The sequence below is a fragment of the Penicillium griseofulvum genome (genome assembly GCF_001561935.1).
Source record: "Penicillium griseofulvum strain PG3 chromosome Unknown contig_80, whole genome shotgun sequence".
Taxonomy (NCBI): Eukaryota; Fungi; Ascomycota; class Eurotiomycetes; order Eurotiales; family Aspergillaceae; genus Penicillium; species Penicillium griseofulvum.
In genome coordinates this window covers 4,066,094-4,093,951 of record NW_024467471.1, presented here as the reverse complement: position 1 = coordinate 4,093,951, position 27,858 = coordinate 4,066,094, and the positions used below count along the sequence as shown (strand labels likewise).

General features: G+C 48.0%; 12 protein-coding genes across 12 annotated transcripts; 8 read left to right on the top strand and 4 right to left on the bottom strand.

Annotated features, from left to right (window-relative positions):
* Positions 1 to 61: 61 nt before the first annotated feature.
* PGRI_024810 (ankyrin repeat domain-containing protein) lies at positions 62 to 2,104 on the top strand (the record flags this gene model as incomplete). Its single annotated transcript, XM_040790194.1, has 1 exon — positions 62 to 2,104. One exon carries the CDS (start codon positions 62 to 64, stop codon positions 2,102 to 2,104), a length of 2,043 nt encoding a protein of 680 aa, XP_040647147.1.
* Positions 2,105 to 2,595: 491 nt separating this feature from the next.
* On the bottom strand, positions 2,596 to 3,846 carry erg6 (sterol 24-C-methyltransferase; the record flags this gene model as incomplete). The annotated part of the gene is made up of 3 exons (XM_040790193.1): positions 2,596 to 3,490; positions 3,549 to 3,583; positions 3,643 to 3,846. 3 exons carry the CDS (start codon positions 3,844 to 3,846, stop codon positions 2,596 to 2,598), a joined length of 1,134 nt encoding a protein of 377 aa, XP_040647146.1.
* A 601-nt stretch (positions 3,847 to 4,447) lies between these two features.
* Positions 4,448 to 5,555, top strand: slt11 (Pre-mRNA-splicing factor ECM2; the record flags this gene model as incomplete). The annotated part of the gene is made up of 2 exons (XM_040790192.1): positions 4,448 to 4,483; positions 4,542 to 5,555. 2 exons carry the CDS (start codon positions 4,448 to 4,450, stop codon positions 5,553 to 5,555), a joined length of 1,050 nt encoding a protein of 349 aa, XP_040647145.1.
* Positions 5,556 to 5,882: 327 nt separating this feature from the next.
* PGRI_024780 (LYR motif-containing protein) lies at positions 5,883 to 6,385 on the bottom strand (the record flags this gene model as incomplete). The annotated part of the gene is made up of 3 exons (XM_040790191.1): positions 5,883 to 5,977; positions 6,069 to 6,245; positions 6,310 to 6,385. 3 exons carry the CDS (start codon positions 6,383 to 6,385, stop codon positions 5,883 to 5,885), a joined length of 348 nt encoding a protein of 115 aa, XP_040647144.1.
* A 386-nt stretch (positions 6,386 to 6,771) lies between these two features.
* On the top strand, positions 6,772 to 8,212 carry PGRI_024770 (putative ribosome associated DnaJ chaperone Zuotin; the record flags this gene model as incomplete). Its single annotated transcript, XM_040790190.1, has 3 exons — positions 6,772 to 6,921; positions 6,978 to 7,118; positions 7,169 to 8,212. The coding sequence occupies 3 exons, from the start codon at positions 6,772 to 6,774 to the stop codon at positions 8,210 to 8,212; spliced, it is 1,335 nt and encodes a 444-aa protein (XP_040647143.1).
* A 1,656-nt stretch (positions 8,213 to 9,868) lies between these two features.
* Positions 9,869 to 10,946, top strand: PGRI_024760 (Crotonase, core; the record flags this gene model as incomplete). The annotated part of the gene is made up of 3 exons (XM_040790189.1): positions 9,869 to 10,191; positions 10,254 to 10,721; positions 10,799 to 10,946. 3 exons carry the CDS (start codon positions 9,869 to 9,871, stop codon positions 10,944 to 10,946), a joined length of 939 nt encoding a protein of 312 aa, XP_040647142.1.
* Positions 10,947 to 13,412: 2,466 nt separating this feature from the next.
* Positions 13,413 to 13,781, top strand: PGRI_024750 (uncharacterized protein; the record flags this gene model as incomplete). The annotated part of the gene is made up of 1 exon (XM_040790188.1): positions 13,413 to 13,781. The coding sequence occupies one exon, from the start codon at positions 13,413 to 13,415 to the stop codon at positions 13,779 to 13,781; it is 369 nt and encodes a 122-aa protein (XP_040647141.1).
* Positions 13,782 to 14,626: 845 nt separating this feature from the next.
* Positions 14,627 to 16,090, top strand: PGRI_024740 (SNG1 family protein; the record flags this gene model as incomplete). Its single annotated transcript, XM_040790187.1, has 3 exons — positions 14,627 to 14,741; positions 14,805 to 15,884; positions 15,942 to 16,090. The coding sequence occupies 3 exons, from the start codon at positions 14,627 to 14,629 to the stop codon at positions 16,088 to 16,090; spliced, it is 1,344 nt and encodes a 447-aa protein (XP_040647140.1).
* Positions 16,091 to 16,760: 670 nt separating this feature from the next.
* On the top strand, positions 16,761 to 18,239 carry PGRI_024730 (uncharacterized protein; the record flags this gene model as incomplete). The annotated part of the gene is made up of 5 exons (XM_040790186.1): positions 16,761 to 17,014; positions 17,069 to 17,391; positions 17,542 to 17,768; positions 17,830 to 17,995; positions 18,055 to 18,239. 5 exons carry the CDS (start codon positions 16,761 to 16,763, stop codon positions 18,237 to 18,239), a joined length of 1,155 nt encoding a protein of 384 aa, XP_040647139.1.
* A 289-nt stretch (positions 18,240 to 18,528) lies between these two features.
* PGRI_024720 (Acyl-CoA N-acyltransferase) lies at positions 18,529 to 19,602 on the bottom strand (the record flags this gene model as incomplete). The annotated part of the gene is made up of 1 exon (XM_040790185.1): positions 18,529 to 19,602. One exon carries the CDS (start codon positions 19,600 to 19,602, stop codon positions 18,529 to 18,531), a length of 1,074 nt encoding a protein of 357 aa, XP_040647138.1.
* Positions 19,603 to 21,285: 1,683 nt separating this feature from the next.
* phoD (phosphate:H+ symporter) lies at positions 21,286 to 22,587 on the bottom strand (the record flags this gene model as incomplete). Its single annotated transcript, XM_040790184.1, has 4 exons — positions 21,286 to 21,683; positions 21,738 to 22,222; positions 22,271 to 22,385; positions 22,437 to 22,587. 4 exons carry the CDS (start codon positions 22,585 to 22,587, stop codon positions 21,286 to 21,288), a joined length of 1,149 nt encoding a protein of 382 aa, XP_040647137.1.
* A 2,784-nt stretch (positions 22,588 to 25,371) lies between these two features.
* On the top strand, positions 25,372 to 27,619 carry PGRI_024700 (uncharacterized protein; the record flags this gene model as incomplete). Its single annotated transcript, XM_040790183.1, has 10 exons — positions 25,372 to 25,516; positions 25,572 to 25,624; positions 25,679 to 25,951; positions 26,001 to 26,078; positions 26,127 to 26,522; positions 26,577 to 26,607; positions 26,664 to 26,688; positions 26,789 to 27,078; positions 27,134 to 27,219; positions 27,278 to 27,619. The coding sequence occupies 10 exons, from the start codon at positions 25,372 to 25,374 to the stop codon at positions 27,617 to 27,619; spliced, it is 1,719 nt and encodes a 572-aa protein (XP_040647136.1).
* Positions 27,620 to 27,858: the final 239 nt, after the last annotated feature.

Here is a 27,858-nt window from a genome sequence, read left to right as displayed (position 1 = left end):
GACCTTGTGTCAACGCACGAAAATTCTCTTCTAGACCATATACCTCTGTTCACTTCACAATATGATTTCGCTCCTAGACCTACCTGTTGAAATCGTGCTGCTTATAATCGACTGCCTCTTCTCCCAATTCGACGCAACGGAACCAGACAACAGTGACGCTTCTATCGCAACCCAAAAAGACTTAAACGCACTCTCACAAACAAACAAATGGCTCCATGACAAGTTGGAGACCCTCTTGTACAAGTTCAATGCACAACATTGTGGCCAGACATCGTTGGCATTTGGCGCCTTCCGTGGCTATGACACTGTTGTTCAGAAGTCTCTGGCAGTAGACAAGTCAAATATAATGAGAGATTTGAGGTTTCCAACACACAACTGTCAAATCTTCCACTCTCCACTTTGCTGGGCAGTCCAGGGGGGTCACGTCTTTATGATCGATACACTTGTTCAATCTGGCGCTGATATTCATGGGGAATGTGTCCATGATCGCTGCAATGCGCAGCTCCTTAGCCAGGCTGCAAGGAATGGGCATCTGGATGTGATGAAAGACCTTGTAAGAAGAGGTCTCCGTCCAGAAATCATGTGGGAAACCAACTTCTCAAATCTGTTGAATGAGGATGAACCTGGGCGCAAAGCCACTCTCCGCCTGGCTGCTGAGGGTGGCCATATCCCGTGTGTTGATTATACTCTTGCTATGGAAGAGTATGATAATCTCACTTGCAGACAATACATGCACAGAATAGCGCTGATTGTGCCTGCGACAGTGGCAAATGGTCATATAGAGTGTGCCCTGTTTTTGCTGAGCCGCAGTGGTATCCTAGAAAGAACTGGGTTCTGTAACTGTGGAGCCAAGCCTGCCAGGTCTCTAGTGTCCGATCTTCCCAAACTGACCGCGGTATTGGAAGACCCATATGTGATGGAGAAATATGGCCCTATGCTTCTTTACCTCGGAGCCGCGACCGGTTGTCCCCCCTTATTTGAAGAGATGGTTCGATTGGGTGTCCATATTGATACAAGATTCCGCGGGGGAAACACGCCGCTCTGCCTTGCCGTAATAGAATCACGAACACCCGAAGAAATAAAGAAATTGTTGAAGCTAGGCGCCGGGATTAACGTGGGGAACTCGCAGAATCAGACACCACTTTATCTTGCAACCCTACTTCGGCTCAAAGGAGTCATGAAAATGCTCCTAGATGAAGGTGCCGATACCGAAGTGCGCGGGAATCGATCGAGGCTTGTTCAAACACCCTTGTGCCTCGCTGTTGGCGATTTCGGGAATCCCACGTCAAATACCAACTATTCAAGACGCGCTACACCCTCACCCAGTAATGAGATTGTGTCATTGTTGCTGGAAAGTGGTGCCAACCCCAACCACGCCGATCCTGAGTTTGGGATAACTCCTCTCTGGCTTGCTGTTCGGGGCCACCGCACATTTCAGCCGTTTAGTAGGGATGACCTTGTGCGGTTGCTTCTTGAGAATGGCGCAGATCCAAAACTAGCATCACGAAATCAGTCAATCTTGTTCTGGGCTATATCGCGCTGCCATTACAATACGATTAAGATGCTCCTTGACTGCGGTGCCAACCCCAATGAGTATGCGGGTAGTTTCGATGGCTCAAAAACCCACTGCTCGAGAAAGCAACTTTCGCCTCTAGCCAAGGCTATGAAGTTGAAACACTATGACATAGCTGAGCTTTTGCTTGATTATGGTGCAGACCCTCTTGTCTCGTATTGGAGGAAGGAAACGTCATTGGTTAAAGCGACCAAGTCCTTGAATTGTTCGTTCATCGGGAAGATGATTGCCACTGGCCTGGATGTGAATGAGTCTGTGATGGGCCACACACCTCTTCATATGGCTGTCTGGAAAGGTAACGTTGAAGTGGCGGAACTACTGCTTCGGCGTGGAGCAGATCCGAATATCAAGGTTGGGGGAACCACATGGTATTCAACAAGTTCAATTCTGTGGTGGGCTTCGAATTCTCCGAGTTTCTATCCTGTTGAAGCTATGGTAGAGTTGCTATGTGCGTATGGCGCCAGGGAGCTATATGATACTAGCAGATGGTACGCCCCGCGGTTTATTCCTCCGGTCTCAGGATACTTATAGTACAAAGAGGACCGATGGATTGTCAAGTACTAGTTTTGCATATCACAATACACAGTCCATAAACAGCTCTGCCACCGTCCGGCAGCCGATTGACCGGTAATTTTAGAAGAATTATTCGGAGACATGTATCATATTTAGTTCTAACAGTATGTGCACTACGGATACACGAGACAAACACTAAACAATACCAATTCTTTGCTCGTTATTCTTGACTCAATGACTATTACATTGCTATGTATCTTGACAGGTAAAAGAAACAAGAGAAGGGAAAATTAATGACACTGTCGATTAAGAGAAAGCGGCACACGGCTCCTTTCTCTACCGACGTTGGGTCAGGTTTGAGTCAAGAAATATCCCCTGGTGATATGCGCGGAGGGTAACGTGAAGAAAGAAGATCAAATGAAATAAAGAGGCCACCAGGGAAGAACGTGCACGCCGGGGGTAATATTTTTTTACACAAAAAGACCGCTAACACCGTTGCTACCCCACATTTACTCGGGCTTCTTGCCGACCATGAGGTACATGGGAGTGAAGAGGTTCTTTTGAGCACCTTCGACCAGACAGTCACCAGCCAAGGCCAGGCTGTCGGCGGTCTTCTGGGAACCCTTGGGGAAGAGACCGATGGTCTCGCCGGCACCGACAAAGCGGTGGGCAATGCCACGGCCCCACCAGGTCATACGAGCGATGGTGAAGAAGTCCCAGGCCGAACCCATGTGCTTGAAGGAGCCCGCCAGCGGGTAGTACCAGGGAATGGGGTCGGGGCGAGCAGCGAGATCCTCGTGATGCTTTAGGTCAAAGCCAGCGTTCTTCATGGCTTCCAGTCCTTCAGAGATACGGACCATGTTGGAGATACCGTCACCCTGCTCGATACCGAGGCGAATGCGACGGTGCTCAGGATCATCATTGTTGTAATCGTCAGTCATGAGCCACTCGTACACAGCGAAGGTACCACCGGGCTTCAGAACACGGAAGATCTCGCTGTAGACACCGACAAGTTCGGGGGCGTGGACGGTGGCTTCAATGGCATAGACAGCGTCGAAGCTGTTATCGGGGAAGTTCATCTGCATGAAATCGCCCTTGACAAAAGCCATCTTATCCGAGAGACCCTGCTTGTGCGCGTAGTGGGTGGCGCGGTCGATCTGGTAGTCGTTGTTGTTCAGACCAGTGACGTGAGCACCGGTGAACTTGACCATCTCGCGAGCGGGGCCACCGACACCACAGCCAACATCTAGAACCTTCATATTCTCGGTGATACCAGCCTGGAGGGCAAGGTAGTGCTCGTGGCGGGCAATAGCCTGGTGGAAAGGCTCACCGTAGGCGAAGCGGCAGAAGTGGAATGAAGAGCCCCATCCGTACTCGTAGAAATCGGTGGCCAGGTTGTAGTAGCTGTAAAAGGATCGTCAGCATGAGAGCGTCGATCAATTGGGATTATTTTCGAACATACTGTCGGGTCAAGGTAGCATATTCAGCCTTGCGGGCCTATCACGCAGTAATTGTTAGCGAGAAGGATCAATTGTCTTGGACATACGCTGCCTTACCTCACGAATCTCGGGTGTTTCATCGACGGCATCTTTGTTGTCCCAGTGCTTGAAGTACTCGTCGACAGCAGCCTTTTGGGCGGCGGCGTCCTTTCCGCGCAAGGCAGCAAGACCACCCTGGGCTTTGGCAGATTTGCCGTGCAGAACCTTGTTGAAGGCGGCATCACGCGCCTTATCCTCACGTTCCAATGCAGAGGGAGCCATGGTGAAGAAACGAGTCGCAAAGATTAAAAGGGGTAGATTGTAAAAGGAGGCAAAAAAGCGTCAATTTCCAAGATTTTCCGAGAGAGAAAACGACAAGGTAGACCACTGTAAATACCAGAGAAGCGAAGCAAGAGAGAAGCGGGCAAGAGAGAATGGAATGGATTGCGACTGGAGGAGAAAAAGGGGAAATAAATAAGAGTCGACTCCCAAGCAACTTTTTGACAATCCGAAGTGGAGAGCCAATCAGGGGTTCCTCCGAACTAGACCTTATCCTTCTGGGGCTATTATTTTGGGGTGGCCACACCCTCCTTCCTCACGGGACACTCACCTTCCGGGCTGTGGCTTAGTCGGACATTGTGCCTCCCGGGAAAAATTTAACCTGAGGCAGCAAGATCACATGATATATCAGCCACACTACGCCACACGCCACTTCTATCGATCTTGATAATCCAACCTTAGAAGCTCTCACACCTCTCGGATTAACCCCATACTCTCCGACATGCCTCCTCAAATTAAGCACGATTTGAATCGATCCGGCTGGGAGTCGACAGACTTTCCCTCCGTATGTGAAAATTGTCTTCCCGAAAATCCCTACGTCCAAATGATCAAGGAAGATCATGGCGCAGAATGCAAGATTGTAAGCCCTTTTTTTTCCTCCCTCAAAGCTTCTTCATAAACACATACTAACTACTTAGTGCACGCGCCCCTTCACTATCTTCCGTTGGAAGGCCGATCGGACCTCCCGCCAAAAGCGATCGATTATCTGTCTCACATGCGCCCGCCTGAAGAATTGCTGTCAATGCTGCATGCTAGATTTGTCCTTCGGTCTTCCTCTTGCGGTCCGTGATGCCGCTCTCAAAATGGTCGCCCCAGGTCCGGAAAGCTCCATCAATCGCGAATATTACGCGCAAAACAACGAGAAGGAAATCGAAGAGGGACGCGGTGCGATTGAAGAATACGAAAAGACAGACGATAAGGCTCGCGAACTTCTACGCCGTCTCGCAAACAGCGAACCATATTATCGCAAGCCCCGACGAATCGAAGCACCTACGGAGGATGATAAAGTAGAGGAAGGTACGGCCACGGATCAACCACGAACGAATAGCCGCTATGGAAACGGACCCGGTCCAGTTCGCACCAGTGAAAGCCGTGTCGGAAACCGCCTTCCAGGACGTGGCGGACGAGGTGGTGGGCGTGGTGGTCGTCCCTTCCCCAGTACCACCCAGTTGCCGCCCTCGGCTGCAGATATCCTTCCCCCCGCGGATATCAACGTCACTTCCTTGTTTATTACTGGCGTGGAAGACGATCTCCCTGAGCATGCGCTTCGCACCTTCTTCAGCGAATTCGGCCAGCTCCGGTCGCTTATTTGTTCCCACCGCTCCCACTGCGCTTTCATCAACTACGTCAACCGTGCAGACGCGGAAACCGCCGCAAACCACTGCCAGGGCAAGGCCATCGTCCAGGGCTGCCCTCTGCGTGTTCGCTGGGGAAAGCCGAAACCACTGGACAATCTGGACCGTGAAGAGAGAATGCAAAATGCCCGTGAGGGTCGCCAGACTGTGGGATCGGTTGGTAAAGGTAAGCAAGCAAGCCGACAAGCCATTGCCTCGGCAGGCGAAGGTGCTGGCCAGGAGAAAGCTCAGGCTCATGTCGTTGCGCCGCCGCCCGGATCGGGTGAGGTCCAGTACGCCAGCATGAATGGCGATTGAACAGAACTTGCGCAGAGATACCATTAAATCAAATCGAGATTGCATGTAACTTAGAATTCGGAGCGGGCGTTATCAGGGATTGGGTTATTCTATGCAGATGTATGTACTTCAATCGAAAATACCCCGAAGACGCCAATGATAAAAGAGTCGGGTATCTTATAATACATGTCCGGTCACTATGATACTTATTTCACTGCGCCATATGCTGTTGGTTTGACATAAGCGTACAGACTAGCTTCAACCTCTGTTTCAGTGTCGTTTTCAGACTTTGAATGGACTCGGAGAGTGCGCTCAGATTCACTGAGCATCAGGATAGAAGGAAAAGCATCATGAAGAGCAAGCCTTGTGAATCTTCACATCCTGACCGCCGACTTTGATGGACTCATTATCACCGCGTTCGATCTGATCATGGATGTTGAGTTCTGTAGAAACAATCGCTCATTAGCACAACGTTCGTAAGCACTGTAAGTACCAAGCCAGAGAGTGAAATCTCAAGAATAGTCAAACACATACCCCACTTAGCAGTTTCATCTCCCTGCTCCCTCGAACCTTGGACGATGTTGTGGCGAAGGATATTCGCAACCTCGATCGCATGGTTGATTTGCATTCCAGTATCGACAGCCGGGCGACGGTTCTTCTCAAAGTTCTGGCGCGCTTCTTGGCGCGCAGCCATGAGGACTGGAAGATCGTCTATAGTGGACATTAGTATGAGGGTAACAGAGGCCTCAGTGGCGGTTGTGTTTGTCAAACGAACTGTGGAAGACAACTCGGGTGGACCGGAGAAGTTGGCGATAGGCGCTTTTAGCGGCAGCGGCAGTAGAGGTGGCCATAATGAAAAGCAGAATGTCACACAGAAGTATAGAAGTGGGTGTATCTAGGAACAAGTTGGGAAGCACCGGGTTGCAAATTGTCGCTGCGGATGATCGGCGCGGATAAGGGATGGGATGAAGTTATGGATGGCACTGTAAATGAGAAGTAGGGGTTGCAGTTGTCTGAATAGGAACACAGATCTAATAAACGAGAAGAAATTGATTGTACAAGTCAACCGAAGGAAGAAGGCCTGGCACCATCGCCATCGAACTCCAAGATATATGACACCTGATTGGTTCGAGGGGCGGATATTTGGGGCAGAAAAAAAGGTATGCAAAAAATTCCATCGCGGGACCCAACGCTCTCCACACACAACTTGGTACCATCACCAATATACCATTATACAATGGCTGCTGCTCAAGTTGATATTTCCCTCCCTACCTTGCCTCAGGGCTGGGCTGGTGAGAAGGATTTCAAGATTGTCGGCGCTCTGTCCGGTGCCACCAAGCGCAACGTGGAGCCCGTTGGCCCGCACTTCCTGGCTCACGCTCGCCGAGTAAGTTTTACGAATGCATGACTTTTTTTGGCTTGCTCAAAATTAACCACCTTTAGTCTCGTCACAACCGTACTTTCTCCGAGGATGAGCGCCTCCAGGCCCAGAACAACGTCAAGAAGACTGAGACTGAGGAGGATGATGACATCTCTGAAGATGAGGACCCTATGATGCTTGCCCGTGAGGCCAAGGACTGGAAGGTTAGTAATGTAACATTTCTTCTGGTTAGTCAGTTTCTAACTCCTAGCAGGGTCAGGACCACTACGCCGTTTTGGGTTTGAAAAAGTACCGCTGGCGCGCAACCCCCGAGCAGATCAAGCGGGCTCACCGCAAGAAGGTCTTGCGTCACCACCCTGACAAGAAGGCCGCCCAGGGTAACAGCGATGAGAACGACAGCTTCTTCAAGTGTATCCAGAAGGCCACCGATCTGCTTCTGGACCCCACTCGCCGTCGCCAGTTCGATTCCGTTGATGAGAACGCCGACGTTGAGGCTCCCCACAAGAAGCTCACTGGTAGCAAGTTCTACAAGGCTTGGAACCCTGTCTTTGTTGCCGAGGGTCGCTTCTCCAACAAGCAGCCTGTGCCCACACTCGGAGACGAGAACAGCACCCAGGAGCACGTCGAGACTTTCTACAACTTCTGGTACAACTTTGACAGCTGGAGGACTTTCGAATACCTCGATGAGGACGTGCCTGATGATGGAGAGAGCCGTGACCAGAAGCGTCACGTTGAGAAGAAGAACGCCAACGCCCGCCGCAAGCGCAAGACTGAGGACACCGTCCGTCTGCGTGAGCTCGTTGACGAGTGCCTCGCTTCCGATGAGCGTATCAAGAAGTTCCGCCAGCAGGCTCGTGCCGGCAAGGACGCTAAGCGCCTCGCAAAGGAGGAGGAAATGCGCCGTCTCAAGGAGGAGAAGGAGAAAGCCAAGGCCGCCGAGGAGCAGCGCAAGAAGGACGCTGAGGAGGCTGCGAAGGCTGAGCGCGAGAAGAACAAGAAGGCGAAGGAGGCCGCTAAGAACGCTTCCAAGAAGAACAAGCGTATCCTCAAGGGCTCCGTCAAGGAGGTCAACTACTTCTCCGCCGGTGAGCCTACTGCTGCTGAGGTCGACGGTGTCCTCAGTGATGTCGATCTCATCATGGCCAAGATCGATGTCGATGAGCTCGCCCTTCTGGCTGAGAAGCTCACCCTCGCTGGCACTGATAGCGCTGCCGTCAAGACTGCTTGGTCTGGCGAGGCTAAGCGCCTTGTTGACGCTGGCAAGTTGAAGGCCGGCGAAGCCAAGGTCTTCGTTTAAATATTCTTATCTACTAGATAGATGAGGGGTAGCCTACCTATGTAACTAGGCTTTCCTAATCATGACTATTCACGCCACATAGAGTAGAAAATACATGGTGCTCTTATTCAAACACACTGTAATTCTTGTCCTGTTCCATATAGGTCTCAATTCCGCACACCCTACCGCACAGAACCGTTGGCTTTGAGACTACCGGGTTATGTCCAACTCCATGTCACTACTGCATCCAGCCAACTGCATATCTGCCCACTCACACCTACGTGATTGGTCACGGATAAATAACGGGTGTCTTGCTTGATAATCTGTTTTAGGCTCGCGTTCCTATCGAGGGGTCTCAACCAGGTGGTCTTGGTGGACGTGTTAGATGTTTTTGGTCAGGGTAAGTATTTACAGAAGTGATATCGGATATTTCCGTCATGTTAACTAGTTAGTGCATTTAGAGCGACAAAGACCCAGTTTCCGGAAGATCATACGAGTTCCCAAAGACAAACTGCTTAAATATGGATTCTCCCAAGATATAGAGCTTGAAGCCGAGAATATGCGCTATGTGGCCAAAAACACGACCATCCCGATTCCTCACGTTCGCGAGACCCAAACCCGTGACGGTGGCATGAAGTCCATCTTAATGGACTCTATCGAAGGCCGGACGCTGCAAGATACCTGGGCTAGCATAATTCCATCGCAAAAGACATCCGTTGCGCTGGAACTGCATGGATATATACGCCAACTACGGGGTCTGATCTTTCAGTCATACTATATATACACGACGCTCAATTTACCTGGATGAGTACCTACTTTCGAGATTGACAACCTCAGCCCCGGATCTTGTGTGAAATTATGTGGCCACGAAGCGGCCGGAGGGTAATATGGTCTTCACGCACAGTGATATGGCACTGAGGAACATCCTGGTTGATGACCATGGTCACGTCACTACCATATTGGATTGGGAGATTGCAGGCTGGCATCCTTAATGGTGTGAAACAGTTAGAGTGTTTACCTTTGTAACGATATGCCTGGCTGGACTACCTGCCTATCAGCTATTTTCCCGCCGGATCATGCAACAAAGTATATGGCTGTGGCTTTTGCTAGACACATGATGCGATAAATTGGATGCGAGATATGTATTTAGGCAGAGTCCATTTTGAGCGGCCATTATATCATTGACTTCCCTCATGCATCCACATCGGACCATTCCCAATTCTGGCTTGGAAACAGGGCGATTCTGGAGAAAGACGCGAACTCGAAGATCGATTCGAGACTAAACCGGCTCTTGGATGGTTGGATGGCTGGACCATTCTTCCGTGATAAAGAAATTTCACATAAAGGCTACGGAGTTGTTATGAAAATCGCCGCTTGCGCTGATACCACCTCAGCCTGTGTATAGATCGAGAGTGAGTCCAGTGATCAAAGCTTTAACCCTCTAGGGCACATGTGACTCCTAATTTTCGATATGTTCCGAGATAATGTAATCCCGACTCCACGCAATGAACATGCCAACCGCGGCGCAATTTCTCTTTGCTTGATGATTAGTGATCGAGTCTGCTTGAAAGCCGAGGTGTGGATTGATATATAAGATATCAGAATATCTCTGCAGATGAAGAGATGAAGAGGTAAACTACAGAACTACAATCCAATCTAATCCATCTCTCAGCCATCATGATTTTCGACCCAGATACCATCGACATTCCCAAGTCTTACGAGACTCTTCCATTGACCGATGTCAAAGTTTCCCACCACCCGGCTGGGGCTCCTGAAGCTACCTCTGTTATTGTGGTGACGCTGGACCGACCAGAAAAGAACAATTCATTCACTTTAGAGATGATGCATGTGTTTGAGAAGATATACCCTATGTTTGATGTTGACGAACGAGTCAAAGTTGTGGTGCTTACCGGTGCTGGCAAAATGTTCTGTGCTGGTGCGGATCTTGAGCGAGGCTTTAGTGGAATTGAGAAGGAAAGAAACAAGGACCACCGCGATAGGTAAGACGACGAAGTTTCAGCACTAGCTCACGTATTCTTTCCGCTAATACCGATATCAACAGTGGCGGCCGTCTCGCCTTAGCCATCCACCGCTGCCGCAAGCCTACTATAGCCGCCATGCAGGGGTCCGCTGTCGGTTTGGGTATGACAATGTGTCTGCCGGCTGCCATACGCATCGGCTGTCAGAAATCCAAGTATGGATTTGTATTCCCGCGACGGGGTCTGATAATGGAATCAAGCTCTTCGTTCTTTCTCCCGCGGTTGATTGGTTACTCAAATGCTCTTTACTTACTCACAACTGGCGGCATATTCCCGCCTACATCACCACAATTTGGGACGTTGTTCCAGGAGACATACCCTGATTCAAGCCAGGTAGTCGCGCGTGCGCTGGAGCTTGCTACGGAAATTGCAGAGAATGTTAGCCCCATGGCGTCATATCTTTCGCGAGAACTCATGTGGCGGAACCCAGGGAGTGCTGAGGAGACTCATCTAGTTGATTCGGCAGTGTTGTACCATATGTTTAGTGGAAGGTATGCTTTTCCACCTCGTTTTCTGAAGCCTTATTAGAAATTTTCTATATCAAGGAACAATGCTGACCATGTTATAGGGATTCAAAGGAAGGCATCAAAGCATTCTTCGAGAAACGAAAGCCGAATTTCAGTGCAACTCTTGAGAAGGATGCACCACCTAGCTTCCCTTGGTGGTCTGATGTTGATACCGGGAGACGTCCAAAAGCGAGCAAGGCGAAATTGTAGGCAAGCGCACTGCCATCTAGCCATCTAGAATGTAGCGCACAGATATAGGGGATTAGGGGAAATACTGTAACAGACTGAAATGTGATTCCGAGAATTCTTGACATAACAATAATCCCAAGTAGATATTTATCCAGATTTTTTGAACAGCCTCTTGTGGAACCCCAACAAAACGCAGATGAAGAGCATTGAAGATGATATATGTCTAAGAAAGCAAGCGGGTCCGGGATGCGGAACTCTTTTCAGCCTTGTGAGATAAAGTTGAATCTGAAACTGATAGCCGTTCCTCACAGGCTCCATAATTTTCAGCTCCACTTGTATAACTCAGCCTCATCTAGTTCGAGTGCTACATAACTATACCAGTTTGTAGACGTCGAACTTGGGGTTATATCAAGCGAAGGTGACCACCACAATAGCAACGAGAAGGGAAACGACGACCGTTTGATGTACAAATAAATACTACCTAGATAGTTTGACGTTGGATTAGTTATACAGATGTTGAATCCCTATGACCTATGCCATGGCCTCCTTTCCATTACTCGAGATCCGGACACGGTCCTGAACACAGAAGTCGACGATGGCATCGGGTGCATAGCTACTGGGTCTTGGAGATTGCCATCCCGCTGCTGGAAGCGCTCCTTAATCCAGGGCTGGAGGTTGAACACACCGCCGCATATAAATATGCCCACCCACAGTGTCAATTCAGTTCCATAAATAATTATCCCAAGGATATTAATAGTCGACCCAAACACTGCTTGCATGTTAGCCTTTGACCGTCTCTGCCTGACGAGGAAGTTGACTTACGAACAGAGACGAGCGAAAACAAGTCTCCAGCAGCATCAATTCCCACAAATATGAAGCTGATTCCCCGAACAGTCCGGTGGACATAAATATCCCAGTAATGTCTCAGTACGCCTGCTGCAAGTAAACATGCACTTAAAACAGCCATCAGGATAAGAGGCCACTCCAGTCCACGCCTCTTCGCAGCTTGCAAGGCAAATATGAGTCCGGCTTCAATGCCACCTAACATCAATAGAAGCGAAGTGATTGCGACACAGCATTTCATGATACGGTATTTCTGAGTCTAGGTGAGTATTACTAGGATCACGTTGGATAAAAGGAGAAATATTGACCTTTCCATAGTAAAGACACTGTGCCCAAGTAAGGAGGCTGAGTATTGTCAGAATTTGAGGCTGAATTCTTAGGGCAATGTTGAATTCTTCCACAATATTATACACCCCAAGGGGAACCCCCGCAACAGCCCATAAGAGCATCATTGACGCTTGTAACCCTTCAGTGTCATGTCTCCTATAATTAATGATTATCTGAGGTAGGAGCTGTACAAAGGCATTAGTGCAGGCTCAAAGCTATTTGGCACATAGCAACCACATACTTGGATAGACCAGCAAACCTACAAAGAATAATTAGTTTAGTCTACTCCGTATGTTGTTCCGATCGGGGAAATGTAACCCACTGCACCTAGAGTACCGAGAATATTCTCTACGACTCGATTATCCATTACTAATGGGGGTTGTCATTAGAAGGGAAGAGAGATTGAGAACTGCACATCTGATAAGGATATATCTGCGACACGTGAAAGGTGGGACCGATTGCCCACTTCCTATTGGGTCAAGGTCTCAAATTGCCCACGCTAGGACAAAAATCAATATCAAAGTTGTTATCTCTTGTTTTATAATTGACTGGCAAAATTCTGTTATATTCCCTTCTTCATATATGCGAGATATGGGGGGTTTTGCAACGAGAAACAAGATAACCTGTTAAAATAAGAAGATATTTTAGGCCACCCATAGATAAACAGATACATACTCCCTAGGTGAGTGTCTGCTTGTGTAAAAACTGGAGTGAATATTGAAACAAGAATAAATTTACTTGTGTTCATAATAAGTTGTTGAGATTAAAGCAATGAAGCATGGACATTTTTGCCGATGGGAGAAAAAAAAACAGGGTCTTTTACCCTCCCTAGACATCCTCATTGACACTTTTGCCACCCTGTGTCAGTTGGATATTCAGCCACCATATTTATATCAAGGACCAAAATAGAACATAACAGACGAACATGATCAAGGAGAGTACGTATGCGTCTGCGTAAGATGGGTATCCCAGCCACCCCACTTACCTGAATAGGACTAAATGATCATCCACTCGGGATGATCTCATCAGGAATGGAAACCCGTTGTCGGGGACACATTGCATTGTCTTTGTAGCCTTTGTACGGAGACGGACAAATTTCTGAAAGATTTTTTTATTCCGTATGCAGAATCCGTGAACTTGGACAAAATGCGTAATTCTTGGCATAGAAAATATCTTGAGGAATTTCCTAATCTTAAAGGTGGGTCCATTTGTAAATAAATTGTGGACTCTTCCCCTGTTCTACTTTCTAGACCCTTTAAGAACCAGCCCTCCTCTCTTCTGTGAGCTTTTTCCATCAACCTACATTCTCAAGGCACCATGGTCTCTACTACTCGCTTCTGCCTCCTGGCAGCGACTCTATTCTTCAACGTCTCCTCCGCATTCCCTCTTATCGGCCGTGACATCCAATGGTCCTTCACTCTGTTCCCGTCAACCTCATGCAACGGAACTGTTGGCGACCCTCACGTCGGATCTGGCAGCACAGGTTGTCGCGCCGATCTCCCCAGCGTTGCCTCCGCCTATACCCTGAACTCCGTCGCCGAAGGCTGCCGCATCGAATTGTTCGATAACACCATGTGCGAGCAGAACGAATTCTCCGACTTCGCTAGCCAAGCCAATACCACTCAAACTTGCCGCATATCTGGAGCAAGGCGCCGCTACGGTTCATACCAGGTTACATGCGCCTAAACATTTTCAACCTTCTTTTCGAATTTCACTGTTTTGAAACAGTCAAGGGTCTCGGGGCGGGCTCCTAGATCCGATGCGCAATTTATTTGAAGGCCCGCTGAGAGATCGTCGTTTGGGTCCATTGGTGGACATGGATATGTATAGACTTTTTAATGATACCCTTAGATTAAATGAAATGAGTTTACGATCGTCAATTTTTGCAACCATCGCTATTTTTTTCTGCTACTTATCGTTAGTACTGGGCAGGTTTGGTTGATGACCTATGCCATATGGAATTTGAGCTGTCAAAAAATCTATGCAGTATCTCATTTCACAGCCAGCGAAAATTCATCACAAGTTGACTGGGATCAGCTGGATGAAACGGGGACGCGCAATCGCGGGTAACCTGATACACCAGGGATTATTTTTTTTTCGACCAACCAGCCGGAGTAATTAAATAATTCAACCATTGAGGAAATACTTGATTAGGGAAATTCCTTATATAGTACATTGCACAACGTGACATGTCCAACGGTGGTTGACATCCAGGATCTTATACCACGTTTACGGATATGACATATCCCGGTACTACCTAGGTATTCTTCTCGTATTTATAGTGCGGTGATAAATGTTATCCTCTTGACAGACAACTCTGGACTTCTCAATAGGCTCTCATTTGCTTGAGAGTTATCAGATCTTTGTCTGTCTCGCCCGGAGTTGAGGTATGGAATTTCCAACAAGGGATGAACGCCGGGGAAAACTACAATACCGCAACCGGATATGCATCCTTTCGCGTGTAGTTTTTAAACCATTTATATGGCCTAATCCCGGTTTTTCATAGCCAGGTATTCCCAAGCTGTTCAATTATGACAGCAAAAGTCGAGTTATTGGACGATGCCAGCCCGCCGGTGGCTGCATCCTTCTTTGATCAATCTCTCAAGGAGGTTCGACGACGAGTGTTCTACCAATGGGCTCGCACTTGTAAGAAAACGTCCAAAATTTGAGGATTCGCGGCGCGCAAGCGAAACTGATTGAAGTCATTAGTGTTCATTTTGTGTGCCTTCATATTCGGTGTGCTATCTCTCTTCTGGGGATCCCAATACCACACTGAGGCCAATTACCCAGCGTTGAAGGTATGGATTGTCGATTTTGACGGCCAAGTTGATCCATACCACTCCGACAACACTATAGTTGGCCCGGTAGTTACCGATGTCACCAACAGGATCCTGCGGTCTGACGGCCTCCATCTCGGCTACACTATCAAGTCACCCGCCGACTTCAACTATGACCCTTGGGCCGTGCGCCAAGGCATTTACGACCAACATGCCTATGCTGCTGTAATAATCAAGCCAAACGCAACAGTGCTGCTCCGGGATGCTGTCTCCAATGACAATACAACCTACGATCCCACCGGTGCCATCGAGATCGTCATCATCTCCGCACGCGATCAACCTACCTACTACAGCTATATCCTGCCTGACTTAGCCATCCTACAGCATAAGGTGCTAGCAGAGTTTGGCCCGAAATGGATCCGGTCTCTGGCCTCATCCGTCAACCTGTCATCCGCACCCCCGCAGGCAATTAACCCGGCCATTGGGTTCACTACTGTTGATCTACGTCCTTTTGCCCCGGCTGTTGCTGCACCTGCCGTGACAATTGGTCTGATCTATCTGATCATCATTGCGTTTTTCAATTTCCCGTTTCTTATGCCTGCCCATACCATGTTTCTGAAGGCAGATGGCCATCCGCCACTGAAGATGCCACATTGGCTCATTTGGAGAGTTCTCTCAAGTATCGTGGCTTACTTCTTCCTTTCGCTGTGCTACTCACTTGTGTCTCTGGCTTTTCAGATCACGTTTGACAATGGCTCTGCATCGGAAGTCATGTCCGCAAGAAACCCCAATGCCTATGGTCGTGCCTCATTTGTCGTGTTTTGGATGTTGAACTGGGTTGGGATGGCTGCTTTGGGATTCCCTTGTGAGAACATGGCTATGATTCTTGGGTTCCCATGGAGTGCTTGCTTCCTGATCTTTTGGGTTATCACGAATGTTGCGACAGCATTCTATGCTATTGATTTAGCTCCGGGATTCTATAGATGGGGGTACGCATGGCCGTTACATCGGAGTAAGTTTTTCCTTCGTCGTGGTCAAGCTCTGTTGTTGATCTAACTTTCTGTTCTAGTTGTCGAAGCCATGAGAACCATCCTCTTCGATACCCATTCACGCATTGGATTGGACTTTGCTATTCTTTTTATCTGGGTTGCAGTATCTTTGGCCTTTTACCCTTTTGCAGCCTTCGTTATGCGCTGGAGGGCAAAACGAGGGATATAAAGTAAGCATAAAATAGGAAATTAATGAGCTGGGATACCCATTGGGTGACTAGGTATTTGCTACTTCAATCGCTTTCCAGATGATATAGTAGGTGGGCTAATTACTATGCATAAATGGTTTTATCACATGTGTTCAGGTGAAAGCGTCCTAGTTCCGCAAAGATAGAGATCATTGACTGCCACGAGTCCGTCTATACAGCTCCGTAGAAGACAAGATTGCTGTTGATCTAAAATTTCTACAATTTCTTTGTCTCTAACATATCTCGCTTCCGGTATCACTTCATCAATCCCATATACACATATTAGGTAGTGGTGATATCACTTTGTCCACTTTGGGTCGGGCTGTATATTCCCTAAAGGAGAGCAAGCCAAGATTGAAAAAAGGAAATCAAATTAACTTCATACCAGAAAGGACGTGAAGAACATAATCTTGACAACCAACCTTCTATTACTCTATTTGGAGGAATAGTTACCTGACTGTTGCTTCCCTTCGCCGTTGATATATCTATCGTCTTTTTCCTAAAGACAGCCAGAGATTTATGGCTCTAGTCTACCCTCCATTCCTCGTACATTTATCAATAATCTGGATTCAAAAGAAAACGGTATCCATTGAGAACCTCGGAATAACGGTCCGCCTGCCCTCAATATCTGTATATTTCCTTAGACTATCGATGACCATGACCTCGCTTCTCAAGTGGGCCAGGACAGCTATGAAAAGAGGCTCATCACCGGTGCTTCGGTTTCCAACGAGTGGATTCGAAATAATCAAGCAGTCGCAAATTCTCGAAGAAGAGCGCTTCGAAGAGTTCAAGAAAGGGCACTACTATCCTGCCAATATTGGAGAAGTTTTAGGGTCCAAATATCAAGTCCTCGGGAAGCTGGGCTTTGGGACCACTTCCACAGTATGGCTCGCTCGCGATCTTGAGTAAGCCAAGTCCCATTGAGCCTCATTGAATAACAAATTTACTGATTCAACCAGGGGTTGTCAATACGTCACATTGAAGGTGTATACAATGGATGGAACTGCCCAGCGGGAGGTTCAGATTTATAAAGCCCTGAGTCAAGGAAATACATTACACCCGGGCTATTCCCATGTGAGAACTGCATTAGACGCATTCACGATATGGCATCAAGGGAACGAACATCACTGTGTTGTCCAAAAACCTATGTGGGGGAGCTTTCGCCATTTTATCTATCGCTCTCCGGGACAGCAGCTTAGCGAGGATCTTTTTAAAAGCGGACTTAAGCAGATTTTCCTTGCGCTTGACTACCTCCACAGCGAATGCCAGCTCGTTCATACCGGTGAGTGTATATTATTTATTGTTGTCAAACGGAATATTTATTGCCATCAAGCAGGCTAGGCTACTAACAAAGGAATTTAGACATCAAGGGAGATAATATTCTCCATGAACTGGAAGAGAATACTTGACAGGTTTACCGAAAACGAAATAGAACATCCTTCGGCGGGGAAGTCAGTGAACAATATGCCAGTCTATGCCTCTCGGAGGTTTGAGTTACCTCAAGATTTTGGTAGGGCAGTTCTTAGCGACTTTGGCTCAGCTGTACGGGGTGATCAAAAGAGAAACCATGATGCTCAGCCCACCATCTACAGGTCACCAGAAGTCATGTTAAAAACTGAGTGGAGCTACCCCATTGATATTTGGAATGTTGGCACTATGGTGCGTTTCCCCTTCTGATAACATACCTGTTCTTACGTCACTAAGTCTACGACAATACTAGATATGGGATTTATTTGAAGGCAAACACATGTTCATTGGGCTGGACCCCGATGGCAAAGGTTATTCAACCCGTGCCCACCTTGCTGAATTGATTGGAGTTCTGGGCCCTCCTCCTTTGGATTTGCTGAAGCGTGGAGAGCGAAGTCTTGAATTCTTTACTAAAGACGGTATGTTATGCTTGATGGCTGAAATTCAATCCAAATTGTATTATTCTGATGTTTGACAGGACACTGGAGACGCCAAGTCGATATTCCCTGGGGAATATCATTAAGAAACTCCGAGAACCGTCTGAGTGGTAGGAACAAAGAGTTGTTCCTAAAGTTCATAAGAGGGATGCTTCAATGGCAACCGGAAGACAGAAAGACGGCTAAGCAGCTTCTTAAAGATCCATGGCTAGAGAACAGAACATAGCAATACTTATATACCCATTCGTTGAACTGTACAGTAACAACGCGTGATCATAGGGCTTCAATTTGGGAATACATACACAAATGCCAATCCAATGCTGGTCTGAAATTTCCGGTGGCATTGTATTCGAAGAAAGGGGGAGGTACTCCTAAGAATATCTACTAGAATATTCGAGACAAAGACAACTCATGTAGATGATAGAGATAACAAAAGATGAATCATAACATCGATATGCCTGAACTCCACCAACACCACACCCAAAAACAGAAAGCCAATCTCAAAATGTAGCCGACTACGACATTTTCTTCCACCGAGCCTGAGCCTCAAATGCCTTTTCAAGACGCACGTTGAAGTATGTTCGGATCAGCTCCTCTACCTTTACCTCAGTACAAATCAAACGCATCTGAGTATCAATCATTGCGCCCTGACTATCACTCAAATCCAGAGAGGCATGGAGTATTCGAGCCTCAAAAGCAGCACGGGATTGACGATGAGCCTCAGTCCGCTTGCGCAGATACGAGCTCCACATTGCGGATTCCTGATCCATGTCGCTATGGAAGATGGGTAAAAAGACGCGAAGCGAGTTGGCATGGCAAGTTGCGAACCGCAATCGCTTCCACTTATGCTCGTAGCAGATCATGATAGCTTCGTTGAGGAGCGCAGCACCAACACCGTAGCCACGGAAGCCCTTTTGCACTGTCCAGGCACGTATGAAGGCATTGTAATTTTCACCCGTTGGAAGGGTCGTACTACTGGGTTCTGAATGGGGTTGGATGCCGCTGTATGTGACGCTCATAGCAAGTGCCCCGACAATACGCCTACCAAATCGATGGATAAGCACAAATGTAACCCCATTATCCGAGTTGAAGGCGGGATCTTCCTCTGTTGTAGTTGGGTCGACATTCTTGCTAGGGTCGTGACCGTACAGCCAGTTCAGCGTTCCGACTTTCTCGGCCTTGTCGTGGTATCTCCAAGACAAGCGTATAGCAACGCCCAGAGTAGCCAATATAGCAGTGGCACATATTATAGCGATATATGGCCAGCCGGATGGGTCATGGTACACGGCACCGACGCTGTAAGCGAAACTCACGGCTACTAATGTCATTGTTGTCGGGTGGAGGATGAGGGATATGGCTGCGATGTGGCGCTGCTGGTCCACTGAGACTGCGATGAGCTTCAGTGCGGAGATAATCTCGAAGTCTTCGGTTGCTACATCGGTCGATTGTCCCGGAGACGTGATGGGTTTGTGTTTGCCCTGGCTGTTGCTTGGGCTCGTGTGAGGGGTCGTTTTCTGGCTAGTGGCGTCCTGTGGCTTTATGGCCGTAAAGGAGTCTCCTCGACATGGGGATGTGACCATGCGTGCCATGGTGATTTGTCTCTGATAGGTAGGAATAATCAATGAGTAGAGCTTGAAAGGTTTGCGAGGACCGTCAAGGTGGGATGGACGTGTTTGCAGTGACGACGTTTCACATGGAAGCAAACAACATTGAGGTGGTGGACGTGATCAACGCTACTGTAAAATATAAAATTCTGCAGTAAATACTGGAAAGTCCAATTGTTATATATATGGCATTTTATACTCGGTACTATTCTCTCATATAATATAATACTGAGAGCAACTACCTGCTTGGACTCGTCCGAGCTGCATTTTGATAATGGGATTTACGAGGACTTGATCGCAATGTTCCAGTCGTGTATGGCACTGACCAATTGATGCCGTTTGTCGTTGAGCCAGGCGGGATCGACTTGGACTCGACATAGCCAGGTTCCGCTCCTTGCGCAAGACGTAGATAGACGTAGTCTCCAGTGTTGAAGAAAATTGGTTTGTGTCGATTGTCGTACTGGTGCTTCATGATCATTGCGGCATATTTGGCGCATTCGTCCGCATCCTGGCGCTCGGCCTGGGGGGACCCGACGAATGCGTGTCGCAGGAGATCCACGGCATACGCAACTCAACGCCGTACATGAGCTTATGGGGGGGACTCACCAGTGGACGCGTTTACCGAGGCGTTGAGGGATGCTTGCATGGGAGCAAGTCCTTCATCCCAGTCCGTGTCTTGGTGCAGGTTTTGCCAATGGCGCAGCCAGATCTCCGCGGTTTGGTTAGATCGCTCCGATTGACCATCCGCAGAGGGGTGATACGCTGAAGAATACATAAATTTCGTTCGTAGTGCGGTAAAGAGTCCTCGCCAGAAGCCTTGGACAAATCTCTTATCTCTGTCGGAGATCCAGACCACTGGCACTCCCACATAAAGATGACTTGCAGGAACTCATTAGGTGTAACTCAGATAGACAGTATTGAGCTAACGTCAAAACGTGGGAGTGGTCGTACGCCTCTCTGAATTCCGCGTAGCCTGTACGCCACTTCATACTCCAATATTGGGGAGTTGTAGGCCTATCACGCTTAGATAGGATCAAAGGATCAATTTATGAAATTTCTAAGTCTGCATGATCAGCATGAACCGCAATGGTCCCTGGAACATTAGTAGACGCCAGAGGCATCATTAGGCAAGATGCTGATATTGAATTGACTGACATATAACTGTTGAGATGAAGGTGACAGCATGGCGCTAGAAGGTGAGTAATCCAATTATTAGGTGGAAATAGAGGCTACCAATGAATAGGGCAAGCTAGATATCATACTCGATCAAAGGGCCTACTGAGAGGGCTACGTCTAAAGGGAGAATTAGAAGTGAGAGTAAATCAATCTTTATTTGAAAGAGATCTGAGAGCTATGTCAGCTAGCAAAGCTAGCTGAGAGCCATGAAAGACCTCTCAACGACGCGAGGCGCCGGAAACAATGGGCCCAAGGGGGACTTCGTCCCCCACGTCTGCAGACTGGGCTCGCAGAGATGGGCCCATCTCTCTGCAGAGCCCCTCCAGGCTTTGCCGCTTGGTCTCGGGGACCAAGCAGGAAGTTGCGAAACCGCAAAACATAAAGCCGGAGAAGACCTGCATAACAAGATCTAGCCAGGGCGAGTCGCCAGGTGTCTTTGCACCCCGGTAAACCAGAGGTACAAAGACACACTGCGCGATAATGGCGCCAATCTTACCAACGGCCGCGCAGATTCCATGGGTGGTAGCGCGGTAGCGAGTGGGGAAGCACTCGGCGGGGATGACGAAGGTGGTTGTGTTGGGTCCAAAAGTTGAAGCAAAATTGGATCAAAACGTAAAGGGCGAAAAGACCACTGTCATTGTTGCTCAAGTCAGCAATGCCAATCACAGCAAAAAGGACAGATAACGTGAGGAATCCCAGGAGTTGAATACGCTTCCGTCCGAGTTTGTCAATAGTGGCAATGGTCGCCAAGCATCCAGGAATGCCACCAGCACAGATCAAGATAAGGTTTCCGACAGCACTGCGGTACAGCATTTCGTAAACATTCTTGGCAGTAGTCCAGTTAGTAGCATCAAGGACAAGCGAGTTATTCAGACCAAGACCGTAAAACGCTAATGCAATGTTAGATCGTGCGCGTGCGTGATTGAACAATCATGTGGACTTACCAATATCAAGAAAAAGCCAAGACAATGTGGTACCAAGGAGAACCTTTCCATGCCTCCACTGGGAGTAGTAGCTGTAGAAATCAGACCAGCTGGCCCTGGGGCCAAAGTCAGGCATACCATTCAGAACGGGAGGAGTGTATGGGCGGTCGCTAGTGCGGTGCCTCAGGTAGGTGCGAACATCCTTATCGGCCTTAACGATATCGCGAGCGATGTCAAAACTGTACCGTGGAGTTTCAGGAATTGTCAGACGGAAATAGAGTGCAAAGCAGGCGGGGAAAGCACCTAGTCCAATGGTAAAACGCCAAATTTTGTCAATAGCAACCTGGCAAGCACCAGTGCAGTGAGCAACATCCTCAGCACTTGCTAGGGATTCCTTGAAGCTAACCGTCACAATCAGGGCAATGATGGCAGCTGCAAATTGGCCGAGGCCTTGAATCGCAAAGACGGCACCCATCATGGCGCCACGCCACTTGGTGGTAGCAAACCTGTCTAAGTCAGCGCATGCCTATTTGGTTGTAAACGAGAGGACTTACTCAGAAGTTATCACAGAAGAAAGTAGATAGTCACCGCCAGTTCCAACGCCCATGATTACTCGCCAGAAGATCAGCAAGCCACTCGTAGTAATGGCACTAGAGGAAGAGGAGACAACTTGAGCCAGAGTAGTAAGAATAATAACCATCAGCCCATAACCATACATACTTCTGCGGCCAATATGGTCAGCGAGCCAACCAAAGAGGGGTTGTCCGATCACAGCACCAGCAAGGGTGGCAACCTTGATGGCGGTCTCCAGGCTGAAAGGACTCTTGCCAGAACCGAATTCATCGCCCTGCCAGTAAATAATACCGAGCATGCTGACTGCCAGGTTACTGGCGAAGATTTCATAAGCACTATCTCTACTTGTTTCTCCTCTTTTGTCTTCTACCACCGTATCAATATGGCTACAATCAACCCCCATCAACAGACGATCTTGGCCATACGAGAGCGCGCTTCAACGGATCCTGATTTTGTTTTCCGTCATAATCCCCACGAACGTCGCCGTCGCGCCCTTGATAGACTCGATAATGCTCCCTTTGGCTGGACTCACACTCGCACCGTTATCATCGCCGGGCTTTGCCTCTTCACCATATCACGGCACAGCACAGGGACACTGTAGTTGCCAATGCGAGATGGTTTGGGGAGAAAAGAGGAAGAAGAAGGAAAGACACAGAAGATTGCAATAAATAGGTCGCAGGACTATATTCACCGTGACAGGCACATTGTTCTCTATAGGAGCCTAAGGTACTTGGGTTGTGCGCCATTTTGATAGGGCTGGCATGTATCTATGAAAGCACGTGGGCCTCAATAGGTGCGCGCAACAGAGCAAGGAAGGAACGACCTTGAGTGACATGCTGTTGGACAAGTTTGCCGGTAGAAGAAGTACCTCTAGAAGAAGGATTTAAGGGCTGAACTTGCATAACCACGAAGCCAAACAATCAACCTAATGTCTGTTTCCCTAACAAGTGTTGGATATACCACATAGTAAAAACATGCAGCATGAAGTATAATATTGATAATGTTGTAAGTGTGAAACATCTATATGAAGAGGACTATAAGAGCCTATACAGGGTGATCATGTGACAAGGGATTTAAACAATAGGCTAATTCGCTAATTCAAATTAACATCCCCAGTCTAAAAAGAACAAAAAAAAAGGCTTTGACAAACCATCTAGCCTAGCATAGACATATTGAGTCAAAACTGAAGTTCACTCGGAGGAAACCGGAAGAAGAAACGTAAAAAATGTCCCCACTTGCAACACCCATGATCACTTGATTTAAGAAAATTCACCTAAAAGCAAAGGAAAACGAGTATGAACATGCAAAAGATCGGTCCCCGCACACCTGGTATATTGAGCGTTGTATTGGCGTTCAAGGCGCCTTTCTACTAGCCAATGCCGTCACCTTGGCATATCCTTCCGCTGCATCGAACCTCCCCGACTCTCCTCCGGCTCTAGCCCCTAGCAGTAGTCTAATGGATAGAGTAAGTTTGAATATACTTTACTTTTTTTAATGTTAAATACTCAACGCAGATAATGCATTGCGAGGCGTTTCTACCGGGACAATTTAGGCCGTGGCGAACTAAAACTACCAGCGTAATATTCCGATTATGGCTGCTTCGCTCCATGGTCGTGCTTTCGCCGGGTATATGTTCTATTGGAACGGTGGCGCTTGGGCTCGGGTTTCGATATTTGGATTGTCGGGGCCGGCAAATGTTGCAGCGCATGTTTCGGGACGATACATATAAGGCTGAAGTATGTGGTAGTGGCTTATTTGTGTAGAGTCTGGCTGAAAGGGATAACGTGAGCATTGTGTACGGAGTACTACGATAGTAAGAACAAAAAGATACTATTCCACTTGACCTACTCCGTATACAAACTTACATCGGGGAATCAAAGAGAATCGGGATTTCTGGACGGGCCGAGGCCAAGCGCATGTTAGCCACGAGACCGAGGTGGAGTCTGTGAAAAAGCCATGAATCCAAGCATCTAGACAACCTTTAATAGCTAGTTTTCGGATGTTTATTGCGCCAAGGGCTAGGCTTCTGCATACTCTACCGATCAATCTCCGGCAGGAAGCCGAGAAATTGCCTATGGAGTTTTAGATCAATTCTGGGGTACTGGAGAAAGACATGGAGAAAGCCATATAACATAAACTTCCTTTTTATCCATATACACGCAATGTACATCTGTACATGTACATATGTTTGTACCATTGCCGGCTAATGCCATGGTGTGACGTTCAAAGTGAATGACCGGGGACCCGAAGCCGAGTCGTACAATAAAATGTACGGCATACTCCATAGTGGCACACATGTCAGCTATGACGGGGCTAAATCGGCTAAATCAAAGCAATTCAACCGGTTCAGGAGTTCGGATGTGGAGAATACAGTTGACTTAGCCTCAAATTATACAGTCTTTTCCTCGGGAATTTTGCTGAGATATTGTGTTTGGTATAGTGCAATCTAAAGTAGTGGATTTTATACAACTTTTCAAGCGAAAAAAAAGAGGATTTGAATGAGATCTTTGATGAATCTCCAGATTTAAAATGCGCGGGGACCCCGGAATGTCTCCATTCGGTGGAGCTCCGAGTCCTTTCCTCCGGCAGATGCCGACCCAAAAACTGCCAAAAACCTTTCTGGTCTTCCCGGCCAGTTTATCCAGTTTCAGGGTCTTTGGCTAAGAGCACCGGTTAAATCGAATATCACCTTATTGCAGCCACTGACGGTCTTGCCAATACCACGCTAGTCGAGCCTTTCCCGTCTCACGGCCAACCCAGCCTGCCCACACGGCTTGATGAGAGATGGAGCCCGCTCTCCACGAAGCTTGGTTATAATGGGCTGATTGGGCAGATTACCTCATGTTTTCAGGTTTCAAACTTGATGTCCCCCTTATACCCCCATGGGGCTAAGTTCCCGGGGAAACTTGGGTTCGAGCTCATTATCCGTACCCGGGCGAATAAATACTCGCAGATCCCCCGTTGAGACGTCAAGAACGCGTTGGCATTTCTCCTAATATTTGCCATTCTCCCTTTTATTTTTGTCCCCACTAGAAGTTGGGTTCATTTGTATCATCTATCCTTCCCCCTATTGTGATACACAATGGTGGCTGCCCTCGCGGGAGAGTCGCTTGTCTCAGCCAAACGTGCTGAGCTTTCAGGCAAAAATGGTTTGAGGGGATTGCTCAGTAACAAGAAGACAACATGTATCGGGCTTTTCGCATCACTTGGAGGGCTGGTGTATGGATGTAAGTTGACAGAGCCATGTCAATACACTTCTGTATAGGATCTGATATTCTATAGACAACCAGGGAATGTTTGCTCAGGTTCTTACAATGCCGGCATTCCAGGCAGCGGTATGTCCATCTCTTGTTGGGCCATTTGGCAATGCTAACGGCGTCTCCACATAGACTCAAGATTACGCGAAAGAAACGGGTATTAAACAGGGAATGCTCACGTCTATCCTCGAACTCGGTGCTTGGGTGGGTACATTGGCAAATGGCTATCTCGCGGATGCCCTCGGTCGTCGTCTGACTGTTTTGCTTGCCGTCGTGGTGTTCTGCGTTGGTGTCATTGTTCAAGCCTGTACGGAGAGCAGTGACTACGTCTTCGCAGGTCGATTCGTTACTGGTTTGGGTGTTGGTAGTCTGAGCATGGTTGTGCCGCTGTACAATGCAGAATTGGTGAGTGATCGCAACGAGTTCAAAAATGGAAATGACTAACAACGTGAAGGCACCACCGGAGATTCGTGGCTCGCTCGTCGCTGTGCAGCAACTAGCCATCACCTTTGGAATCATGATCAGCTTCTGGGTATGTTGCGTTCGCTTTCGTGAAATATCCCAGTCCTAACATCTGCAGATTGGCTACGGAACAAATTATATTGGCGGAACTGGCGCGACACAATCGGATGCTGCATGGCTGATCCCAGTCTGCATTCAAATCCTGCCTGCTGTTGTTCTGGCTGTAGGTATGATGATGTTCATGCCACAGTCCCCCCGTCACCTTATGAATACCGGCCGCGAGGAAGAATGCCTACAAACACTGGCCCGATTGCGTAGCGCACCTCCGGATGATATGCTTGTTCGAATTGAATTCCTCGAGATCAAGAGTTTGTACCTCTTCGAACGAGAGACGGCCGCCGAGAAGTATCCCAACTGGCAGGATGGGTCGTTTTCTAGCCGTTTCAATATCGGACTACATGACTACTTGTCATTGATCACAGACAAGTCTCTGTTCAAGCGCACGGCAACAGCGGTACGTTTTATGTCCCGTGTAATATTCCAATGAATCTTGCTGATGATATCATAGTGCATGATTATGGTGTTCCAACAATGGAATGGTAGGACATGCCAACCCCGAATAACTATCGAGTCCATCGCTAATATTACGACTTAGGCATCAACGCAATTAACTACTATGCGTAAGTTCCCTCAGATCGAGTGCCCTAGCAGAAGATATGGAACATATTTGAACTGTTCCCATGTGTTGCTTTATGAGCCCACCAGCTAACACTTCTATAGACCATTCATTTTCAAGGAGATGCACCTAGGCGGTAACACAATCTCACTACTCGCTACTGGTGTTGTTGGAATTTTCGAGTTCGTTTTCACCATCCCTGCTGTCCTGTGGGTCGACAAAATTGGACGAAAGAAGATCCTTATTGCTGGCGCAATTGGAATGGCATCCTGTCACTTCATTGTCGCGGGTATCATTGGCGCGTACCAGGGTAAATTTGAACAGCACCCGGCTGCCGGATGGGTTGCTATTGTCTTTGTTTGGATTTTCATCATCAATTTCGCCTACTCATGGGGTATGTACAAGTTCCTATCGGGGGGTAAACTTTGCTGACCATCGTTCCACTGTAGGACCTGTTGCATGGATTGTTACTTCCGAGGTTTTCCCGCTCAGCATGCGTGCCAAGGGTGTCAGTATGGGTGGTAGCAGTAACTGGGTAAGTCACGCGATAGACCGCCAAGATCGTTGGAAATTTCTAACTGGGTACTTTGCAGTTGAACAACTTCGCAGTCGGTACTGCTACATCTCCTTTCCTCCAAAAAAGCAACTTTGGTGCATTCATCTTCTTCGGATGCATCACGACTATCGCTGTGGTGTATGTTATCTTCCTTGTCCCCGAAACCAAAGGTCGCACTCTAGAGGAGATGGACGAATTGTTCGGATCGGTCGGGTTGGCGGCTGCCGATACTGGACGCAAAGAACGAATCGAACGTGAAATTGGACTTCTTGCCCTTGTCGGCGCGGAGCCTGCTTATGAGAAGCACTCTGAAGCTGGAATGGATGAGAATAAGGTCGCGTCGAAGCACGAGGAGGTGCTGCCTAGCCCGAAGAATTAAAGGCAAGTTGCCTTAGAATATGAAGGAACTGTTAGTCGAAAAACTGAGCAGTTCTACGAGGAGAAGATCGACAAGAGGTCGACATATTTGATAATCACATTACATATTACCTAGGTAGTTCTTATACGGAGTACTATATCTATACCACGTTTCTTCCCTCCTTACTCCGTGCTCTATGTCTGTATACAAATTTGGACATGCTTAACACATATCACATGCACCTAGTAGAAAATACTGTA